Source organism: Danio rerio, chromosome 22, assembly GCF_049306965.1.
Source record: "Danio rerio strain Tuebingen ecotype United States chromosome 22, GRCz12tu, whole genome shotgun sequence".
Taxonomy (NCBI): domain Eukaryota; kingdom Metazoa; phylum Chordata; class Actinopteri; order Cypriniformes; family Danionidae; genus Danio; species Danio rerio.
The window spans coordinates 33,257,807-33,278,878 of NC_133197.1; the positions used below are offsets into that span (position 1 = coordinate 33,257,807).

General features: G+C 37.0%; 1 protein-coding gene across 8 annotated transcripts in view; it reads left to right on the forward strand.

Annotated features, from left to right (window-relative positions):
- grip2b (glutamate receptor interacting protein 2b) overlaps positions 1–21,072 on the forward strand; it is a 388,262-nt gene that overhangs the window by 284,081 nt on the left and 83,109 nt on the right. For 6 of the 8 annotated variants that reach the window (XM_068216484.2, XM_073937529.1, XM_068216483.2 and 3 more), the window contains exons 2-6: positions 4,198–4,278; positions 7,104–7,236; positions 11,583–11,728; positions 15,587–15,673; positions 15,775–15,850. In XM_068216484.2, coding sequence (XP_068072585.1) covers positions 4,198–4,278; positions 7,104–7,236; positions 11,583–11,728; positions 15,587–15,673; positions 15,775–15,850 — 523 coding nt within the window. Of the gene's footprint in view, positions 1–4,197; positions 4,279–7,100; positions 7,237–11,582; positions 11,729–15,586; positions 15,674–15,774; positions 15,851–21,072 lie in introns of all 8 variants that reach the window. The other 2 variants (XM_073937526.1, XM_073937525.1) reach the window with 1 other exon arrangement.

Genomic DNA, 21,072 nt, shown 5'->3' on the forward strand with positions numbered 1-21,072 from the left:
CCCTCAAACCACTCTCTAAAACATCTCAAAAATCCCAGAAACATGCTAAAACCACCAAAGAAAATATATAGCAATGTGCTAATCATGCTACAATACCTTTTGAACACCCAATGAATGACATTGAATTAACACACGCTATCCCCCGAAACATATTAGTCCCATAAAGCAATGTGCTACAACATTTACACGTGACTTGCTTACAGATGCACTGAAGAATATGTCGGTGCCATTTTGTTACACACAAATTTAAAGACTATCCATAAAAATCCCAGTTTTAATATAATATCTTAACAAGCTAATCTTTAACACAGCAGCCTCGTAGACAACCACATACGGTATCCATAATCAAGTAATAAGAAAATATCTGCTACAGGAAGTATCTTATCTTTCAACAACAAGCCCTTCTGCCTCGCGCAGCGTAACCTCTGTCAGGTGATGCTATCTTAGAGCCATCATTCCTACTTGCTGCCTGATTCTTAATGCTGTGCAGGTTTCTTTTATCGCAATAAACTTGGTTTCTGCTGTACAATATTAATTATTCTAAAATTTTATCAATGTTATGTCATTTTAAAAACAGTTATGGCTGACTTAAGTTTAGCAGATTGTTCAAGCTGCTCTTTTCCATGTACTGAAAATACACAACTTATTTTAAAAATAAATATTTTGGAATGAATGAATGAATGAATGAATGAATGAATGAATGAATGAATGAATGAATGAATGAATGAATGAATGAATGAATGAATGAATGAATGAATGAATGTTGAAATGAATTAATGAATTTTGGTTTGAATGAATGTTAGAATGAATGGATTAATAAATGTTGGAATGAATAGATGAATTAATTAATTATGTAATAATGAATAAATGAATGTTGGAATGAATAAATAAAAGTTGGAATGAATGAATAAATGTAGGAATTAATAGATGAATAAATGTTGGAGTAAATAAATGAATAAATGTTAGAATGAATGAATGAATGAATGTAGGAATTAATAGATGAATAAATGTTGGAGCAAATACATTAATAAATGCTAGAATGAATGGATGGATGGATGGATGGATGGATGGATGGATGGATGGATAAATGAATAAATGAATGAATGAGTGAATGTTGGAATCAATGGTTGAATGAATGTTGGAATGGATGGGTTGAATGAATGTTGGAATGAATAGATAAATGTTGTAATGAATGAAAAAATGAATGCACGAATGAATGAATGAATGAATGAATGAATGAATGAATTTTGGAGTAAATAAATAAATGAATACATGTTGGAATGAAAGATTTTTGGAATAAATGGATGCTGGAATTAATTACTGAATGTTGAAATGAATGAATGAATGAATGAATGAATGAATGAATGAATGAATGAATGAATGAATGAATGAATGAATGAATGAATGCTGGAAATAATGACTTAATGCTGGAATGAATTTTGGAATTAATGTGGGAATGATAAAAATTTATGAATTTTAGAATGAATGAATAAATAAATGTTGGAATAAATGAATTAATGTTGTATTGAATTAATAAATGAATGTTGGAATGAATGAATACATAAATGAATGTTGGAATGAATGGATGAATGCATGTTGAAAAAAATAATGAATGTTGGAATAAACAATTAGATGAATATATAAAAGTTAGAATAAATGAATGAATGAATGTTGGAATGAATGATTAAATGTTGAAATGAATGAATGAATGAACAAATGAATGGATGAATGAATGAATAAATTATTGTTGGAATGAATGAATAAATGCCAGAGTAATTGGTGGTTCACACTGCCATGGTGACCCCTGATAAAGCAGGGAAAAAGCCAAGGGAACTTAAGTGAGGGAGGTTTGGGCTGACATGGGGGCATGAAAATGGAGGCATTTGTATTTTTAGATGACAGATTCTCTACAGACTTTCCCTAATATCTTGTATTAGAAGCAATGTCACAATCTAAGCTTGTTAGTATCAAAACAAAGGTGGCAACAGGTGTCGCCTCATTGTGGCTGAATACATTAATAGTGTTTGTCCTGCTGGTGTTAAAAAGATGAAGTGAATTGGCAAGTGTGAGGAAGCTCCAGCGACTGTAAGTGCTGATGAGCTCAGCGCACGAGGGGAAAAAGCCTAATTTATGTAGAATCTGTGAAGAAATTAAAACTATGCTGCTTATGAATATTTTATCTGCTCAAAAAATGAAGCAAGTGCACTGAGGCATTCAGCTTGACGGAAAACAATCTGAACGACATTTGTCACACAAATGATTTCTATAAAGAATGATTCTGTTTCTGTGATTATTTATGTCAATAGATACTTATTAGCATGTCCCTCAATGATGATGATGATGATGATGATATTCACTGTCGCCAGTGAGACACAGCTCATCTGTGTATGAATTGAGAGATGACTAAAGCATAATAAAATAAGTGTCTGTGTAATGTGATAATGTATTTACTCTCTTTCCATTCTTCTATCCATCTATCCAACCATACATCTATATCTTTATTTACAATCCCTCCATTCATATATACAATCTATCCAGACTATCTGCAATCTAACCGTCTATTTATCCATCCATGTATATATATTGTGTGTATCATACATCTATTCATCCATCCATCCTTTCATCCATTCATCCACCCATTCATCTTCTGTCTGTCCATCCATCTAATTACTGTCATCCATCCATCCATCCATCCATCTGTCCATGATCCATCTGTTCATCTGCATTCTTTCATACATCCATCCATCTACATGTCTTTCATTCATCCATCCATCCATCCATCCATGTCCATATGTCCATCTGTTCGTCTGCATGTCTTCCATCCATCCATCCATCCATCCATCCATCCATATTGTCATCAATTGATCATTCCATCCATCCATCCATCCCTCTGTCAATTTGTGTCTTTCATCCACCTCCTTTATCTGTCTGTCCATCTTATTATCTGTCATCCACTGATTTATCCATCCATCTATCCGTCCATCTGCATGTATTTCATCCATCAATTTATCCATCCACCTATCCATCCATCCATCCGTCCATCCATTCCTATTATTGTCATGAATTTATCATCCTTCAATCCATCTATCCATCCATCCATTCATCCATCTTATTGTCACCCCTCTGTCCATTTGTTTGTCTTTCATCCATCCATTCGTCCATCCATCCATTTGCATGTCTTTTATTCATCTATTTATCCATCCATCTATTCATCTTACTATATGTCATATATCTATCTGTCTGCATGTCTTTTATCCATCCATCCATCCATCCATCCATCCATCCATTCATCATCTAATTATCTTTCATCCATCCATCGGTGTGTCTGCATGTTTTTCATCCATCCATCCATCCATCCATCCATGTCCATATGTCCATCTGTTCGCCTGCATGTCTTTCATCCATCCATCCATCCATCCATCCATCCATCCATCCATCCATATTGTCATCAATTGATCATTCCATCCATCCATCCATCCCTCTGTCAATTTGTGTCTTTCATCCACCTCCTTTATCTTTCTGTCCATCTTATTATCTGTCATCCACTGATTTATCCATCCATCTGTCCATCTGCATGTATTTCATCCATCCATCTATCCATCCACCTATCCATCCATCCATCCATCCATCCTTCCATTCATTCCTATTATTGTCATCAATTTATCATCCTTCCATCCATCCAACTATCCATCCATCCATCCATCTTATTGTCACCCCTCTGTCCATTTGTTTGTCTTTCATCCATCCATTTGCATGTCTTTTATTCATCTATTTATCCATCCATCTATTCATCTTACTATCTGTCATATATCTATCTGTCTGCATGTCTTTTATCCATCCATCCATCCATCCATCCATCCATTCATCATCTAATTATCTTTCATCCATCCATCAGTGTGTCTGCATGTTTTTCATCCATCCATCCATCCATCCATCCATCCATCTAATTATCCGTCATCCATCTATCTCTCTGTCTGCATTTCTTTCATCCATCCGTCCATCTGTATTTTTTACTGTAATAGAAATATTGTTCGTAAATGTGTTCAATCACTAAGCTTCATGTATAACCCAGATCAGCTGCTCTAATCAGTAGTCCACTATGCTTTATAGCATATTTGAAAGAACACGCTGTCCTTTACTACAACTAGCATATTTATTTTGAGGGCTTTTTATAAACTTACGTTTCTCACCCCACAGATGATGGGCCGTACTCCAAGGGCAACAAGGACTCAACGGGGCCAGAAAACTCTCTCACATCCAGAAGACAAAGCATCCCAGGTACGCCTGACTTTTGTCTGTGCCACACAAAAAACACTCGGGCAAACTAGAACCGCTTCACTCCGTCTGCTGCTTTTGATCTCAGCATTGGTCTCCGTGTCTTTGCCCACTGGGGATGTTTCAGCTCTTCTTGCCACATTGGTTTGGATGGCGGTTTGAGATGAGAGCGCTGGGGGTTTGAGGGTGTATTTGCGGCTTTTTATCCAGATGTTTCATGCGGTTCTGGAGAAGTGCTTGTCTGAGTCATTTTGCTGGCTGGCAGCGCTTGCTGATCCCAGACCTTCTTTCTTCTCTGAAAAAAACCTAATTGGATTAGCTGAGTCAACTCGAAGTGTGACTTTCAGAATGATATACTAAAGCAGAACGGACATCTTCTAATGTTTTTTTGACGTGTTACTTGTGTTTGTGAACTTTTGCACAATAATATGTAGAGTTATAGAAGAAATTGTTGAATATATTTATGGACAAAATTAAGAGGCCATTTTCTTCCAGCCAACCATTCAGCCATCCATGTATCCATCCATCCATCCATCCATCCTCCCTGAATTTTTTTTATATAGTTATGGACCAAATTAAGTGTCCACTTGTAAATGGTGACAGTGGCGAGGAACAAAATTTCACCAATTGAAGAAGTGAAAAAAAACCTAGAGAGAAATCAGGCTCAGTTGGATATAATCAACACAATCTCACGGCAATTCGTAACTTTTTCATTTAGTGGCTAATTCGTATGAATTTGTACGATCTAATTCGTACAATTTAGTATGATTTGCTTAACCCCCAATGACGGTTGGGGTTAGGGGTGGGGTCAGGTGCCACGCCTCCTTTTTAAAATCGTACCATTTCGTACGACTGAACTCGTACGAATTCGTACGAATTAGCCACTAAACTGGCAAAACGTAAAATACTTACGTTTTCTCGTGAGATCAGGCTGGTATAATCATAGTGCCTCTAGCCAAACTTCTTGTGTAGAGCTGCAGTCTAGGTCCTGGAGGCTGGAGAATGCTGGATGTCTATTGTGGAGGAGCTGCAGGTGTGTGATGGGCGCCGTTCACTGTTCAGGCTGGCCCATGAGATCAATGACGAGAATCATCACTGGAGGCGAGGCAGTGGCGCAGTAGGTAGTGCTGTCACCTCACAGCAAGAAGGTCGCTGGGTTGCTGCCACGTTTCTGTGTGGAGTTTGCATGTTCTCCCTGCCTTCGCGTGGGTTTCCTCCGGGTGCTCCGGTTTCCCCCATAGTCCAAAGACATGCGGTACAGGTGAATTGGGTAGGCTAAATATTCCATAGTGGATGAGTGTGTGTGTGTGTGAATGTGTGTGGATGTTTCCCAGAGATGGGTTGCGGCTGGAAGGTCATCCGCTGCGTAAAAACTTGCTGAATAAGTTGCCGGTTCATTCCGCGGTGGCGACCCCGGATTAATAAAGGGACTAAGCCGACAAGAAAATAAATGAATCATCACTGGAGTCTTTCAGGAATCAGTCTCTTGCTCTCCACCCCTCCATGACCATCACAGAATCTGCTCTGGCCTGGTCCAGGATTAGGGAAACCTCTAGAGTTCCTCCATGGTTGGCATCATATTTTCGTATGTGTTGTCCTTAAGGTCCTCGATGGTTGGCATCATCTCTTCGCAGGTTTTGGATCATATCAATGGCACTGTAAAATCTTGGGTCTGCCTCCGCCGCTGAACAATATCTCCCAGTAAATATTTATGTCTTTTGAAGAGAGGCAATGTGGAGCATGTACAAACTGACATAAATCTTTAATAAAGCTGTCAAATTAGACAGCATTCAAAACAAGTTCTTTACAATGTCGTCCATCATGTTAGCCGATTTAATCACATGACTAAAATGTGTCATCGTTTGCGATAGCCTCCATTACAGTCCACACTGCAACACAACCCTTTTAAAATGTATCTACTTTGGACAGCGAATTCAAAAAGATACATTTCGTTTGCTAAAAAGCCATCTCAGTGTGAACAGAAGGCTGAAAAGCAGAGAAAAATATGTTTTTAAACAAAAAGTTTGTTCATATCTCCCTTATCTGACATTTTTCTTAAAAATGCAATATTGTACAGTGACAAAATACAAAAAAAATATATTAAAATGGTTAGATGTTAGCTTACAGTTGTAAGAAATAGCTTTCAATTTAAGAAAGGAAAGTCAGAATTGTGTCAAAAAGAAATTGTGAGAGAGAAAAAAGGTGCTGAAAGAAAACAAGCTCTCCTAGTACACACAGACTTCATAAAAAAAAATGCTACCAAAGTTGGCATAATGACAGATTAAGGCGCTTTCAGAGCTGACATTACAGAAATCATTATCACAGTTACGTAAGATAGAGCTGATTGTGTGCAATTCCTCGGCCCATTACATTTTTACTTGTGGAAAACATTGGCGCTCCAATCTGTTCCCATTCAAACCCACACAGACGCTGGGGTTATTAGATTAGACGCTGAGAGAGATTTCATGACACAGTTGGATTCACGAAGAAAGTGTAGAATTACAATTTCAGCCGCACTACTGGTACGTGATAGATGTTTTCTTTCATCTGTCTCTGGATTCTGATTTTCTGCTTAAGAATTCACACAGTCGCAGCATGAGCTGAAGATTATAGTGTAAATTAGTTGTGGTGTAACATTTTAAAACAGTATAGAGTGCTCATAATGTTGAGGATTTATAATTAAAATATCTCATCTTTAGTTAGATGGGGGAAATGCAGTTCATTTGCAAATCAAATATCATATCTGAGGCCATTTGCCGTTTTATTGTCATAATGCTACATTGTTATTTCTCTTGTGTGTGTTTGTCTGTTGTGTTTCTGCCCAGAAGAGCTGCGTGGTGTTACATTGGTTGAGCTGATTAAGAAAGAAGGAAGCACTTTGGGTCTCACAATCTCTGGCGGCACAGACAAGGATGGCAAACCACGCGTATCAAACCTGCGGCCGGGTGGACTAGCGGCTAGGTGAGGAATGGATATGAAGAAATCAATGAAACCTTAGAAATTCTTGCTAAAATTCACAAATATTAATGTAAAGTTTATCTGCTAATCATGGAATGTCAAAGTGCCCTGCTGAAAAAAAAAAAAACAGCTTAAATCAGCCTAAGCTGGTTTTAGAGGGGTTTTGGCTATTTCCAGGCTTGTTTCCAGCCATTTCAGCCTGGACTTAGCTGGTCAGGCTAGCTGGGAAATGACCGGTTAAAACCAGTTTGACCAGCCCAGCCAGGCAGGGAACCTAGCTAAAACCAGCCATGTCAGGATTAAACCAGGCTAGTCAAGCTGGTTTTAGCTGCTCATTTACCAGACTGAAATGACTGTAAACCAGCTTGGAAATGTTTAAAACTCCTGACTGTTTAAAAACCTGTTTAAAATGTTTAAAAACCAGACTGGTCAACCATCTAAAACCAGCCAACCAGCTTAGGCTGGTTTAAGCTGATTTATTTATTTATTTATTTTTTTAACAGGGTGATCCCCTCGAATCACAGAAAAACACTAAGCCAAACATAATAAATGTGCTAATGCTCATTAATGTGGCTAAGGTATTCTAAATTTCTGAACGCAACTGTGCAATGTATAGTAAGATAAAAATGTATTATGGTTACAAACATAATTTCATCGTTTGTATCAGCTAATACACAACTATGACAAAACTGACTTTAGACATGAATGCATGCTAATTATGCTAATGCATACTCAAAAGTGGACAGTGATGCATTGACAGTTTTGACATTTTGAAAATGCAGCAGTGTTTAAAACTACATGCCATTTTCATTTTATATAAATATATATATAGGTATTGTTTGCATTTTGGTAGCCTATTCAAGAGAAAACTTGATGCAGCTAATGTATGCTAATAAATGCTAGACAACAATTTCTATTTTGAAATTTTGGAACAATTTGTTGTAAGTTGTGTCTTTACATTATTTACTTTAACTCATGTTGTTTTGTTACAGAACTTTTTGTTTGTTGTTAGCTAATATTGTTTATGTTAGCTAATATGGGTACTGTATTGAAAACACAGTAGAAGCTGCTAATGCTAATTCTAGATCATTCATTCATTTTCTTGTCGGCTTAGTCCCTTTATTAATCCGGGGTTGCCACAGCGGAATGAACCGCCAACTTATCCAGCAAGTTTTTACGCAGCAGATGCCCTTCCAGCCGCAACCCATCTCTGGGAAACATCCACACACACATTCACACACACACTCATACACTACGGACAATTTAGCCTACCCAATTCACCTGTACCGCATGTCTTTGGACTGTGGGGGAAACCGGGGCACCCGGAGGAAACCCACGCGAAGGCAGGGAGAACATGCAAACTCCACACAGAAACGCCAACTGAGCTGAGGTTCGAACCAGCGACCTTCTTGTTGTGAGGCAACAGCACTACCTACTGCGCCACTGCCTCGCCTAATTCTAGATCACTGTAAAAAAATCAGAGCCGAGTAAAAATCTTAAGCTAAATTTTGTAAACGTAACAATTTTTGAACCCTCCTTAACTTATTATAATAAGGTAAAGTAACTAACATAAAATAAAAAAAAATGTTGTCATGATTTATCGTATATTATTTTTATTGTGATGTTTAGCAAAAAAAAATGTATAGCACGTATAGTAAACATATAGTATCATTGCATCATTCACTTAAGTATGATTTAAGTGTTTTCAGATGCATCAGAAATTAAAACAGCCGCTTATTGTTAGAAACGTTTGTTGTGTAAGTTTACTTTAGTAAATAAAACAAAACCATACCATAGAAGCAGCTAATTAAAGCTAATGCTTGCTAATGTAACACTGTGTGTCACTGCGACTTACAATTTGAAACATTTTGGAACTAATTTAGCTATTGTTACTTTTCTTATAATTAGCATTACAGTCTAATTCTATTAAACTGAATTAAATAGTGTAGCTATTAGTAAATGTAGATTTAGCTAACATTCTTAGCAAGATGTATGCATGTGTTAGTCAATTTATGTATAGAACATTTTGAATGCAACATTGCTTAAAACGGGGTATGTAGCTACAAGTGCCGACATTATCGCTACATATATTCACATTTGATTAAAGTTATTTGAGCGATGTTTATTACACTTCAAAGTTTTTCCATCCAGAGTTTTTTCTTCTTTCCTCATGGCTGGTATGAGGATGTTATGGAGCGCATCTGGGGCTGATGACACATTTTGTCAGGCATCATTGTGCTGGCTCGTGTACGCCCAGAGGACAAAGAGAATGAATAGCATTCATTTGTCTAATTAGCATCTAAATGAGCATATTTATACTCCCAGTGGGGTGTTCAACAACCGATAAGGAGTTTTCCCTTTGCTTTTATTTTCCGCTCAAAAAATAATTGATTTCTTTGACCATTGATGGAAAGCTTATTTCGACCATCTGGCGTTATCTTGGTCATTTCTCTGCATTAGTTGTGGAATGCTAACAAAGCTAATTCCATCAAATGGTTGAAAAGCTAATTACTACTGAAATAAAAACAATAGGAACCATCACAGAAGAGTGTAATGTTTTCCACTGAAACCAATGTTAACTATCAAAACCAGTACATTTGAATGGTTTCCTTTGTGTTTTAGTGTATATTCCAATAAATGTTTTGGTTTTAACATGCTACTTTATGCTAGAAATTAAAAAGAAAACCAATACAATGTCCTTTAAAACCATTGGCCTTACTTTATATTGTGGCCTTGAGTACTAGGTACTTACATATTAACAAGTAAATAAGTAATAAAGAAAGTAAGTACAATGTACTACTGTACATAAAATATTGCACAACACTTATGGTTTGATTGACATGAGAAACCGGTATGGTTAAGGACAGGTTTGGAGGTCTGGGTAGGCTTGAGGGTGGGTTAAGATGTAGGATGGGTCAATAGTTTTTATTATAAATGTAATTAAACACATGTGTTTGCAGATCATTTTTAAAATATGAGTGCAATGTAAAAACTTACTCAACAGGGAATGTATAAATGAAACTATATTTTGCTGTACACTCACGGCCACTTTATTAGGTACACTGGGTTGGACCCTGTTTTGCCTTCAGAACTGCTTTAACGTGGTATAGATTCAAAAAGGTACTGGAAATATTCCTCAGAAATTTTGGTCTATATTGACGTGATAACATCACACAGTTGCTGCAGATTTGTCAGCTGAACATCCATGATGCGAATCTCTCGTTCCACCACATCCCCAAAAGTATTGTATTGAATTGAGATCTGGTGACTGTGAAGGTCATTTGAGCACAGTGATCTCATTGTCATGTTCAGGAAACCAGTCTAAGATGATGCTTTTTATGACATGGCACATTATCCTGCTGAAAGTAGCCATCAGCAGATGAGTACACTGTGGTCATAAAGATATGAACATGGTCAGCAACAATACTCAGGTACGCTGTGGTATTGACACAATGCTTAATTGTTACTAATGGGCCCAAAGTGTGCCAAGAAAACATCCCCCACACTATTACACCTCCACCACCAGCCGGAACCATTGATACAAGGCAGGATGGATCCATGCTCTCAAGTTGATGACGCCAAATTCTGACCCTACCATCCGAAGGTTGCAGCAGAAATCGAGACTCAGACCAGGCGACATTTTTCCATTCCTGTAGCGTCCAATTCTTGTGAGGCCATGTGTTTTGTAGCCTCAGTTTCCTGTTCTTAGCTGACAGGAGTGACACCTGGTGTGGGCTTCTGCTGCTGTAGCCCATCCACACCAAGGTTTGACGTGTTATGAATTCAGAGATGCTCTTCTGCATACCTAGCTTGTAATGAGTGGTTATTTGAGTTACGATTGCCTTTTTATCAACTCGAACTAGTCAGCAATTCTCCTCTGACATCTAGCATAAACGAGGCATTTGCAGCCACAGAACTGCCGCTCACTGGATATCTCCTGTTTTCTAGACCATTCTCTGTAAACCCTAGAGATGGTTGTGCATGAAAATCCCAGTAGATCAGTAGTTTCTGAAATACTCAGACCAGCTTGTCCGGCACCAACAAACATGCCACATTTAAAGTCACTTAAATCAACTTTCCTCCCCATTCTGATTCTCGGTTTGAACTGCAGCAGATAGTCTTGACCATGTCTACATTTCTAAATGCATTGTGTTGCTGCCATGTGATTGATTAGAAATTTGAGTTAACGAGCAATAAGAGAGGTGTACCTTAAAAAGTGGCTGGTGAGTTAATAATTTCTGTATTCTTTTATTTAATTGTATTTTCTTTTTTAGTATTTGATAATTGCATTTAGGGTCTGGAATGAGTGCAATTTTGTCATAATTGGGTCAAGTTTTGTTGTGTTTCAGGAGTGATCAACTCAACGTGGGCGACTACATCAAGTCCGTCAATGGTATCAATCTGACCAAGCTGCGTCACGATGAGATCATCAGTCTGTTGAAGAATGTAGGCGAACGCGTCGTGCTGGAAGTGGAGTATGAACTGCCTTCAGCTGGTAGGAAGTTGAGTATTCTGGCTTTTGCCTGTCTTGTGGCATGTCCCTGTCAATTTAACCCAAACTGAAGCAAGAGTTTGTGAGTGAATATCATTGTGAACATGTTTTTTGAGTCAGTACGTAGCCAATTTGAAAGTCCTCTTTGGGTTGTGTATACATAATTATGCATGGATGCATGAGAGCATGGTCATTATTATAATGTAAAAATATGTAGATATTGGGAGACATCTGTAATTGGAGTTGATGGTTCTTTCGGAAAAAAAGCCATTTGCGATGTTGTTGTTTTTTTTTTAGAAAGGTTATGACCTGATAGAATTTATAATTTTCTAGTTACAAGCACAACTAGGGCTGGGCAACTAATTCAATTCAATTCAATTCATGTTTATTTCTATAGCACTATTACAATGTAGATTGTGTCAAAGCAGCTTAACATAGAAGTTCTAGTAAATTGGAACTGTGTCGGTCAAGTTTTAAGAGTTGAAGTTCAGTTTAGTTCAGTTCAGTATGGTTAATATTTCATTGCTGAAAGTCCAAACACTGAGGAGCAAATCCATCAATGCACAACTCCACAAGTGCCAAACCAAACAAGCTATTGGCGACAGTGGCAAGGAACAAATTTCACCAATTGAGGAAAGTGAAGGGAGAAAAACCTTAAGAGAAACCAGGCTCAGTTGGGAATGACAATTTCTTCTTTGGCCAAACTTCCTGTACAGAGCTGCAATCTAGGCACCGAATTAATCAAAAGTAATTTTCCTGTCAGTAAACCTGGTTCTAGTAAACCTCTAGCGTGTGCATTAGAGTCCTATTACATGGGTAGGCAATGCAAAAATTGATAAAAATTTCAAATCAAATTCGATTAACTCATACGGTAACAGGGACGGACTGGGACAAAAATTCAGCCCTGGCACTATAGCCACACCAGCCCACATTACCATACGTACTGTTTGTTTGACATTCTTGCCAGATTTTGATTATGTCTGCGTAACCTTTGATTGAGTTGGCCCCTCTCGAAACTATCACCGATTGGGCCAAATGCTTATCATTTACTATTACTATTATTACCATTATCAACGTCATCATAATATTCACATGTTGCACGAGATAAAAGCTGCATGTAAAAACAATACATATAAAAAATAATAATAAAATAAAAAATAAAAAACTGACCGGCCCACATTTAAAAAAATGGTTCGGCCCTTCTGGCATTTGGCAGAATTGCCAGATGGCCAGTCCGCCCCTGTACGGTAACGACATTGGAAGTTGTTCTGTGATGATGATAGCTGTTTAAATAACTTCTATGTAAACTATGGCTCTGTGTTGTAAAGTCTGCACATGAAAATCCCATGATTCTTCAGTAGAGTATTTAAAATATATTTTTTCTGTGAGAAGATTCTGTAGTTGTTTGACAACCAGTAAGGGTGTCACGATTTTGACTTTAAATCGAAATAGATCGAAGTTCATGCTCAATCTTAGTTATCGAATCAAAAAATGGAATCGTCGATGCTGCCAAAAAAACACACTTGTTAAAGTGCTGCGAGTCAACCTAACAGCTGCAACAAACAGCCAAAAGTTAGCATGGCAACTGCAGATACAGAAGACCCGTTGACAGAACTTGAACCCCTTCCTCTGTCACTGAAGTCGCCGGTGTGGAAGTATTTTGGAATTTTTAGTGAGTTATGTTGACAACGCTCTTGTTTTCGACAAAAAAAAAAAACAGATTGCAAGCTCTGCTATGGCAGCACGACTAACATGGCAGGGCATCTCCAAAGGCACCACAAAAACATAGATTTATCTGTTAAAACGACAAGTGTAATACAAACTATTCTCCCATCTTCATTTGGAATAAAACTTCCAAGTAACTCAAGACATGCAAAGGCCATTACAAGTGCTGTAGGAATGTTTATAGCCGCGGATGTGCGACCTTATTATTGCGGTAAAGTGGGTTTTATATTCGCACATTTGTTTATTTAATGGTCTCTATATTGTTTACTACTTTAATTTAAATGCTCGGTCGGAAATAACATGTAAATATGACTTGAAAATAAGATTAGCACTATTTATTTGCCTGTGAACAATGTTGTACCTAGATAGTCATGGGGTGCTAATATGATTTCAGTATTTAGAATTTGCAAATAACACTTTTCTGAAAGTATATTATTACGGGTAAAGTTTAAATGTGTGTACATAAACCAACTGTACCTACTGTAAATGACCTTATTCAGTTTTTGAACACAGTTTTAGCCGTTTAATTACCGTGCTACAACCACGCAACAAAATCCCAAGTAAGACGCATCTCACAGCTACGGTGATGCCCTCCATGTACAATAATGTGAAGGAGAAAGTTATTGAATGTCTTGGCAGTGCATATAGTAGCCGTGACTACAGATTGCTGGACCTCCAGAGCAACATAGAGCTTCATGACTGTCATAGCGCACAAAGGTCAGATATTATTGTTTCAAATTTTGCTTTTTTTAAATCGAGAATCGAACCGTGACTTTAGAATCGAAAATGTAATCGAATTGAGGATTTGAAGGATCTTGACACCCTTAATAACTAGTCACGATGAATAAAATAAAAGCAGTTAAATCTTCCGTTTATTCAGCAATCGCTGTGGGAATTTCCTGGGTTGCTTCATATGTATTTGGAGTTTTGGTGAGAGTGCCCTCCACTATTAATAGTAGTTTTGCTCAATTTGATCAATATTGGGCCATTGTTGCTGATTCAGGCCGGTTGCAATATTTAAAAAACAGAACATTGTCTAGAAAGTGACATTTGTTTGTGACATTAACCTAATGATTGGTTGCTTATCAGAAAATGTACACAATCTTAAAATACCCAACAGAATGGTTTAGACCAGTGGTTCTCAAACTGTGGTACGTGTACCACTAGTGGTACGCGGGCTTCCTTCAAGTGGTACGCGGAGGAATGAAATATGGCATGTACATGCTACATATATTTCAAAATTTATCAAAAATGATGTATATAGTATGCCATATATGACATATAGCCTATATTTCTAAGGTAATTTGCCATGTTTTTCTTAACTGTGCAGAGTTGTAGCTGCTTTACTGGGCCTACTACACTACTGTATTTCAATACTGCTCATTTTGGTGGTACTTGGAGAGACAATTTTTTTTCTGAGGTGGTACTTGATGAAAAAAATTTGAGAACCACTGGTTTAGACCAACACAATACCATGATATTAGTGAGGAGGTAGTATTTGATAGTCAAGTCTTTCTACTGAAAACCTTGTAACTTTGCCACTTCTTTTGTTCAAACCAATTATTTTATCATATTACTTTGGTATAATAAATAATTCAAATGTTCCTTGTATTAAATTAGTAATTTCAAGGCAATTCCTACAAACAAGACCTGAAAACGTGATCTTCAAATGTTGTCCAAATAAATTGTCTTTTGAGGGCTAAAGTGGCAGCGTGCCGATTATTTTTACAATTCCTACAAACCTACCCCTGGTACATAACACTGATTTTGTGTTCAAATATGTACTGAGCATTATAAAAATAAAGAATAAAAAACAATACTTGTCGACCTCTAGTTAATGTATCACTCTAAAACCCATCTGGAAACTGTGGTTCTTATGGCTTGATGTGATTGTCTTAGAATGGCTCAGGTTGGCATGTGTGGCGATATATTGTGACCGTTAGCCAGTCCAGCTTGTGCATGACAGATAAATTGTCTGTTTTATAAGCTGAGTGTCTCTGACTGACCTTCTGCTGAACGTCACTTTGCATCTGGGTTTATTTATCTGATTGTCCACTTCATCTGGCTGCTCGCCCAGTAAAAGGTGCTGATTTAGAGATGCTGTTGCCTCTCTCGTGTCTCTGCTTTCACTCCTAGCGCCAGACAGTACCTCAGGTGTTATTTCCAAGACAATCGAGATCTGTTTGCAGAAAGAGGGCAACAGCTTTGGCTTTGTAATGCGAGGTGGGTTGTGATTAAATTGGGTTTGCTGCAACTCTTTATATTATTTTAATAGAGTTTCATATTTAACAGTAGGTTACAGGTATTTGTGTGATAAAATACAGGTGGAGCCCATGAGGACTGGCACAAATCTCGTCCTTTGGTGGTCACACATGTACGACCAGGTGGTCCTGCCGACAGGTAACGCACAACCTAAAATTAGACTTTTCAATGCCATGTATATAGAGATAAAAATGTGTTAGTTTTGGCACATGTAAAAATGTATGCGTAGTTTTGTGAACAGGTTTGCTTTGATTTACAAACTTTTATGAGGTACTACAATATAAAAACATTACTAGATGCATTTTATTCAACAAAAATAAAAGACTCTAGAATACATAGGATGTACCACTCATACAGTTTTGAATAGCAAAAGCCTCACCTTCAAATAAAGGAGCCAATCATCGATTGCTATAGACTCAGTCTAGATGTGTGTTTTTATGACAGTTTCTGCAGCTTCATTGTTATGAATCATATGGGGTTGGTAAATGCACTGGAAACCAAAGCTTACCTTACATAAATGAGATATACAGTTGACGTTAGAGTTATTAGCCCCTCTTTGACTTTTTTTTCATTTTAAAATATTTCCCAAATGATGTTTTGTCATACAATGACTTGCCTAATTACACTACCCTGCCTACTTAACCTAATTCACCTAATTAAATGTCAATTTAAGCTGTATAGGAGTGTCTTGAAAAAATATATCTACTGTCATCATGGCAAAGATAAAATAAATCAGTTATTAAAAATGAGTTATTAAAACTATTATGTTTAGAAATGTGTTATATAAATCTGCTCTCCATTAAACAGAAATTGAGGAAATTCTGACTTTAACTGTATATCTACATAAAGCTTGAAATATATACTCTTAAACCAATTACACTTAAAAACAAATGTTCTCTGGTTTTGTAATTTGCTAACCTGATTTTTTTTGTCATAATTCTAATGTTTAGAAACAAAATTTAAGACACAGTAGTTGTTAAATTGGGGCTTTCAATGAAAATGTAATCATAAGATTAGCAAACAATTTTGGACAGTTTAATGCCCATTAAAAGAGATAGGAGCTTGCACTTGCATGCCTGGGAGGCATTTCAAAAAGGCAGCCGGGTTAAATGACTTTCCCTAAAGGGACTTTGACAAAAAAAAAAAAAAAAAAAAAACTTCAGATAACTGCGTACTGAATGAGTTAGCTTAGATTGTTTACCAGAGGGAATGCAGAATATAATGTTAGCAGACTAACTGATTAACATGCTTAATGTATGAAATACAGGAAAGAATGTTAGCTTAGTAGGCTAATTGATTAGAATGCTAACGCAGTAGGCGACAGTGTTCTCAGTAAATGCATCCTTTGTAGGCTATTGATTAGCATGTCAATTGTAGGGATGTAGAAAAGAATGTAAGCTTATCATGGTAACTGTTAAAATAATGCAAGGCGGAAAGTTAGCCTAGTTGATTAGAATGGCACCTGTAGCAGTCAACATTATCGGCTCACTTGGTTAATGAATATGCTAGCTGTAGAGCAGGGGTGTCCAAACTCGGTCCTGGAGGGTTGATGTCCTGCTGAGTTTAGCTCCAACTTGCTTCAACACACCTGTCAAGAAGTTTCTAGTATATGTAGTAAGAGCTTGATTAGCTGGTGCAGGTGTGTTTAATTAGAGTTGGAGCCAAACTCTCCAGGACCCTCCAGAACCAAGTTTGGACACCCCTGCTGTGGAGAATGGGGGGCAAAATGTTAGCTTAATAGGTTAACTGATTAGGCTAACAGTAGGGTAATTGTTTAACATGTAACTGTAAGAAATATTAGACAGAATGCTAGCTTAGTATGCTAATTAGTTAGACAATTATAGAGTATGTTAGTGAAACTGTCATGTTCACTAGTGATTTGAGGACTGCAGAGATCGCTGGTGAACTACAATTCAGTTATGAACTACAAATCCCTTCATTCCACTACATATATAGCCTACCAAGTTTAACTTCCAATGATTACACACAGCTGAATCCTGTCACTATTGATTGTTTGGACTATTTATACACCCTGCACCCGTATGTTGTTACTGAGTCGTTTGTTTTTTGTATGGTATTTTGTTCATGCTCTGTTCCCGTATTTTGCCTTAGTTTATTGTTTTGTTTATTATTGTTCTTATGATACTTTGAGTTTTGGATGTCCTGTTGTTTTTCTGTTATCTGCGAGATTATTTCTTCATTAAATGCACTTGGATCCTACCTTTTTGTATCCGTCTTATCAACGTACTGTGACAGAAGCGTGATAAACTGATTAAGTTAACGCACATGTAGTATACCAGATGTATTCAATGACAGAATGTTAGCATAGATGGCTAATAGAATATCATTCCAGTTTTGCAGGATTTTTTTTAGCTTATCTAGTAAGCTTGACAGCTAATGAATTAAAGGTAGAAAACTCATTAAGTAAAACATGTAGAACTTGATCATTAATTAGTTGCTTCTTGAGATGATATACCATTTAATAACTGTTAATTCACACATTTTTGTCAGATTTATGTTGCCATTGTGTAGAAATCCCATGTAGCATGATTTATTTAATATATAATAGTGATAGTCTATAATAATAGTCATCAAGATTAACTCCAACTAATGATTGCCAGGTCATGTCATCTCAAAATAGCAGCAACCAAAAGGGGCTAAACCCACCTAAAAAGAAGTGGCTTAAAAACCTTTCTTACAGGTAAGATTCATGATTGAAACTCTACATTTAACAAACAACTTGGATAAGCAACACATTCCTTTCTACAATCGTCTTCCATGTTTGTTAGTACACTCTTTGCACTTCAGCAAAAACCAGAAAGTAGGACAGGGATTTCTCTCCCAGCTTAGATGGCCAGTCATTATTCTTAGTTTAAGGATTTTCCATGCCTCTCTAGTACCAACCACTTTTCCCTGCCTATATCAGCATCACGAAACCTGCCAAAAGAGAGAAAGAAATAAACACACTGTACAGTATGTGTCTAGAGAGAGAATATCTTCAATAGGCTGCTTTTGATGCCGAAGACAAAGACTGCCTTGATTGACGTGTGGAAATTGTATTCATTGTCTCTCCTGACGGCCCCCAGACGTTTCATGAAGAAAATGTTGTGCTCTCAAACAGGTCCTCTCACATTAATCATTACTGTGGGACAAGGAGAGAAATTTAAACAAGTAGGCTGTGTTGCAAAATCTAGTGAGCTGACTACCAAGGCAGCATCTTAAGGCAGCATTAACTGTAGTGATTTTAACAAAGTTTTTTCTTTTTTTTTTTGTCTGGTAACCAAGGCTACACACACACACACACACACACACACACACATATATATATATATATATATATATATATATATATATATATATATATATATATATATATATATATATATATATATATATATAATACAACAGTTCTGTCTGGTTCTCAAATCTGATTGGCTGATAGCTGTGCGATATTCTGCAATATCAGAACTCCTACAGCGTCTTTACCTTTTGTGTATTACTCCGCCCATATACATTCAGCAAAAAGCAGACACCTGGGGCCTCATGTATCAACGCTGCGTACGCACAAAAACTTTGCGTACGCCAGGTTTCACGCTCAGAATCGCTCACGTTTGGATTTACTAACAATGAACTGAACGTGGGAATTTGCGCAGGTTCACGGCAGGTTTCTGGCAGGCGTACGCACATTTTTTGTGCGTGTCTGTTTTATTTCCATTGGCGACTCCTAGAGGCAGTTGTGTTAAATTCTTCTCTACAAAGTGTCTGATCCTTGCAATGGCGTCTGTATGAGACGGGTTCATATAGTAGGTATGTAAGATTTCCATACCATACAGTTGACCAGCTAAACATTAAAGCACAATTTGCAGCGGTCGCCTGTTTTCCCAATGTAATCTGAGCTATCTACTGCCTGCACATTGCTATAAAGACACTATGTGAAGATAAATTTGCATGCGTGAATCAGAAACATTTCCATTCAATAAATGTGCAAATAAAATATGATGCACAAACTTATTGATGATTCCTACTTGTCTTTCTCGTGATAAATAGTGGGCAAAATCTGATATGTAGCGGGGAAAAAAAGAAGAAAGAATTCATCAGACGCTGGATTCGAGCCGAGTTATGCTCGAACGTGTCAGTACATGATCATATGCTTCTTATGAGGTGCGCCACTGAGACTGCGAAGGGTACTGCAACATTTTACAGATATAAACCACACTATTTCTTTTTTAAATGCACTCAGTGCGATGTTCAGACCCAACTGTGTTAACCGCATCAGCTAAACTCTCCCACTCTATTTTTTTTCTTTTGTTGTTAATTCCGCCGAACAAACTTGCAAATAACACCGCTTTTCTCCGGTCTACCTCCGAAAGCAGCACCTCCATTTCACATTCTGTTCAAAGTTTCTCTTTTTGCTTGCTTTTGCCATTGCTTTTTCGTTGGGTTTTTACATTAGCATAGTCATTAGCATATTCATACGGGGGAGGAGGCAGGGAGGGGTTTTGTGCTCGTGCATGTTGCGCTCAGTTTCACGTTCATTCGGATGTACAAAAGAATATGCGTGAGACTCGGCGTACGCAGTGTTTCATACATCTGAATTTTTTTCTGCGTACGCACATTTACAGCTTTGTGCGTACGCAATGTTTTAGTAAGATTTCCACGCAAGTCTTCGTACATGAGGCCCCAGGGATCTAAAGTTTAAAAGATGCACGCTCAACTATTTAGCTGTCAGCTTATGATTTGAATCTGGAAGAAAGTAGTTCCTCATACAAAGGGGTTTTTGAGACTCTCCATGTTTGATTTTGTTTTTATATACACAATTATGCCGTCAAACTGTTGTATAAACGTAATATCACACTCGTAGCAGTACGCACGCGTACCAGCAGTGCCAATATACAGCCATATCGCACTGCTACAAGTGTGATATTGCTTATGTATATATATATATATATAAATTAATTAATTAATTAATTAATTAATTAATTAATTTATTTATTTATTTATTTATTTATTTATTTATTTATTTATTTATTTATTTATTTATTATTTTTGCTGTTCTAACTACGTATTTAAAATGACCTCAGTAAACAGCTTAATAGTTTTATGTTAAATCAACTTAAAATGATTGTAATTAATATTGAGTTAACCTAAACGATTTGTTTGATGACATTAAGGCTTTGTGTGGAACCCATCATTTCTTACATAATTTTATTTTTTTTGAATAAAGTGCACTGTGAAAAGCGATTAGTAACCGTTATTTGAAATGTGAGTAAATGTGTTGCTGTGAAATAGAATTGATATTATTTAAAATAACAATGTTAGTGTTTAGTGGCACATGATTTTTCCTAAATCATTCTAATGTT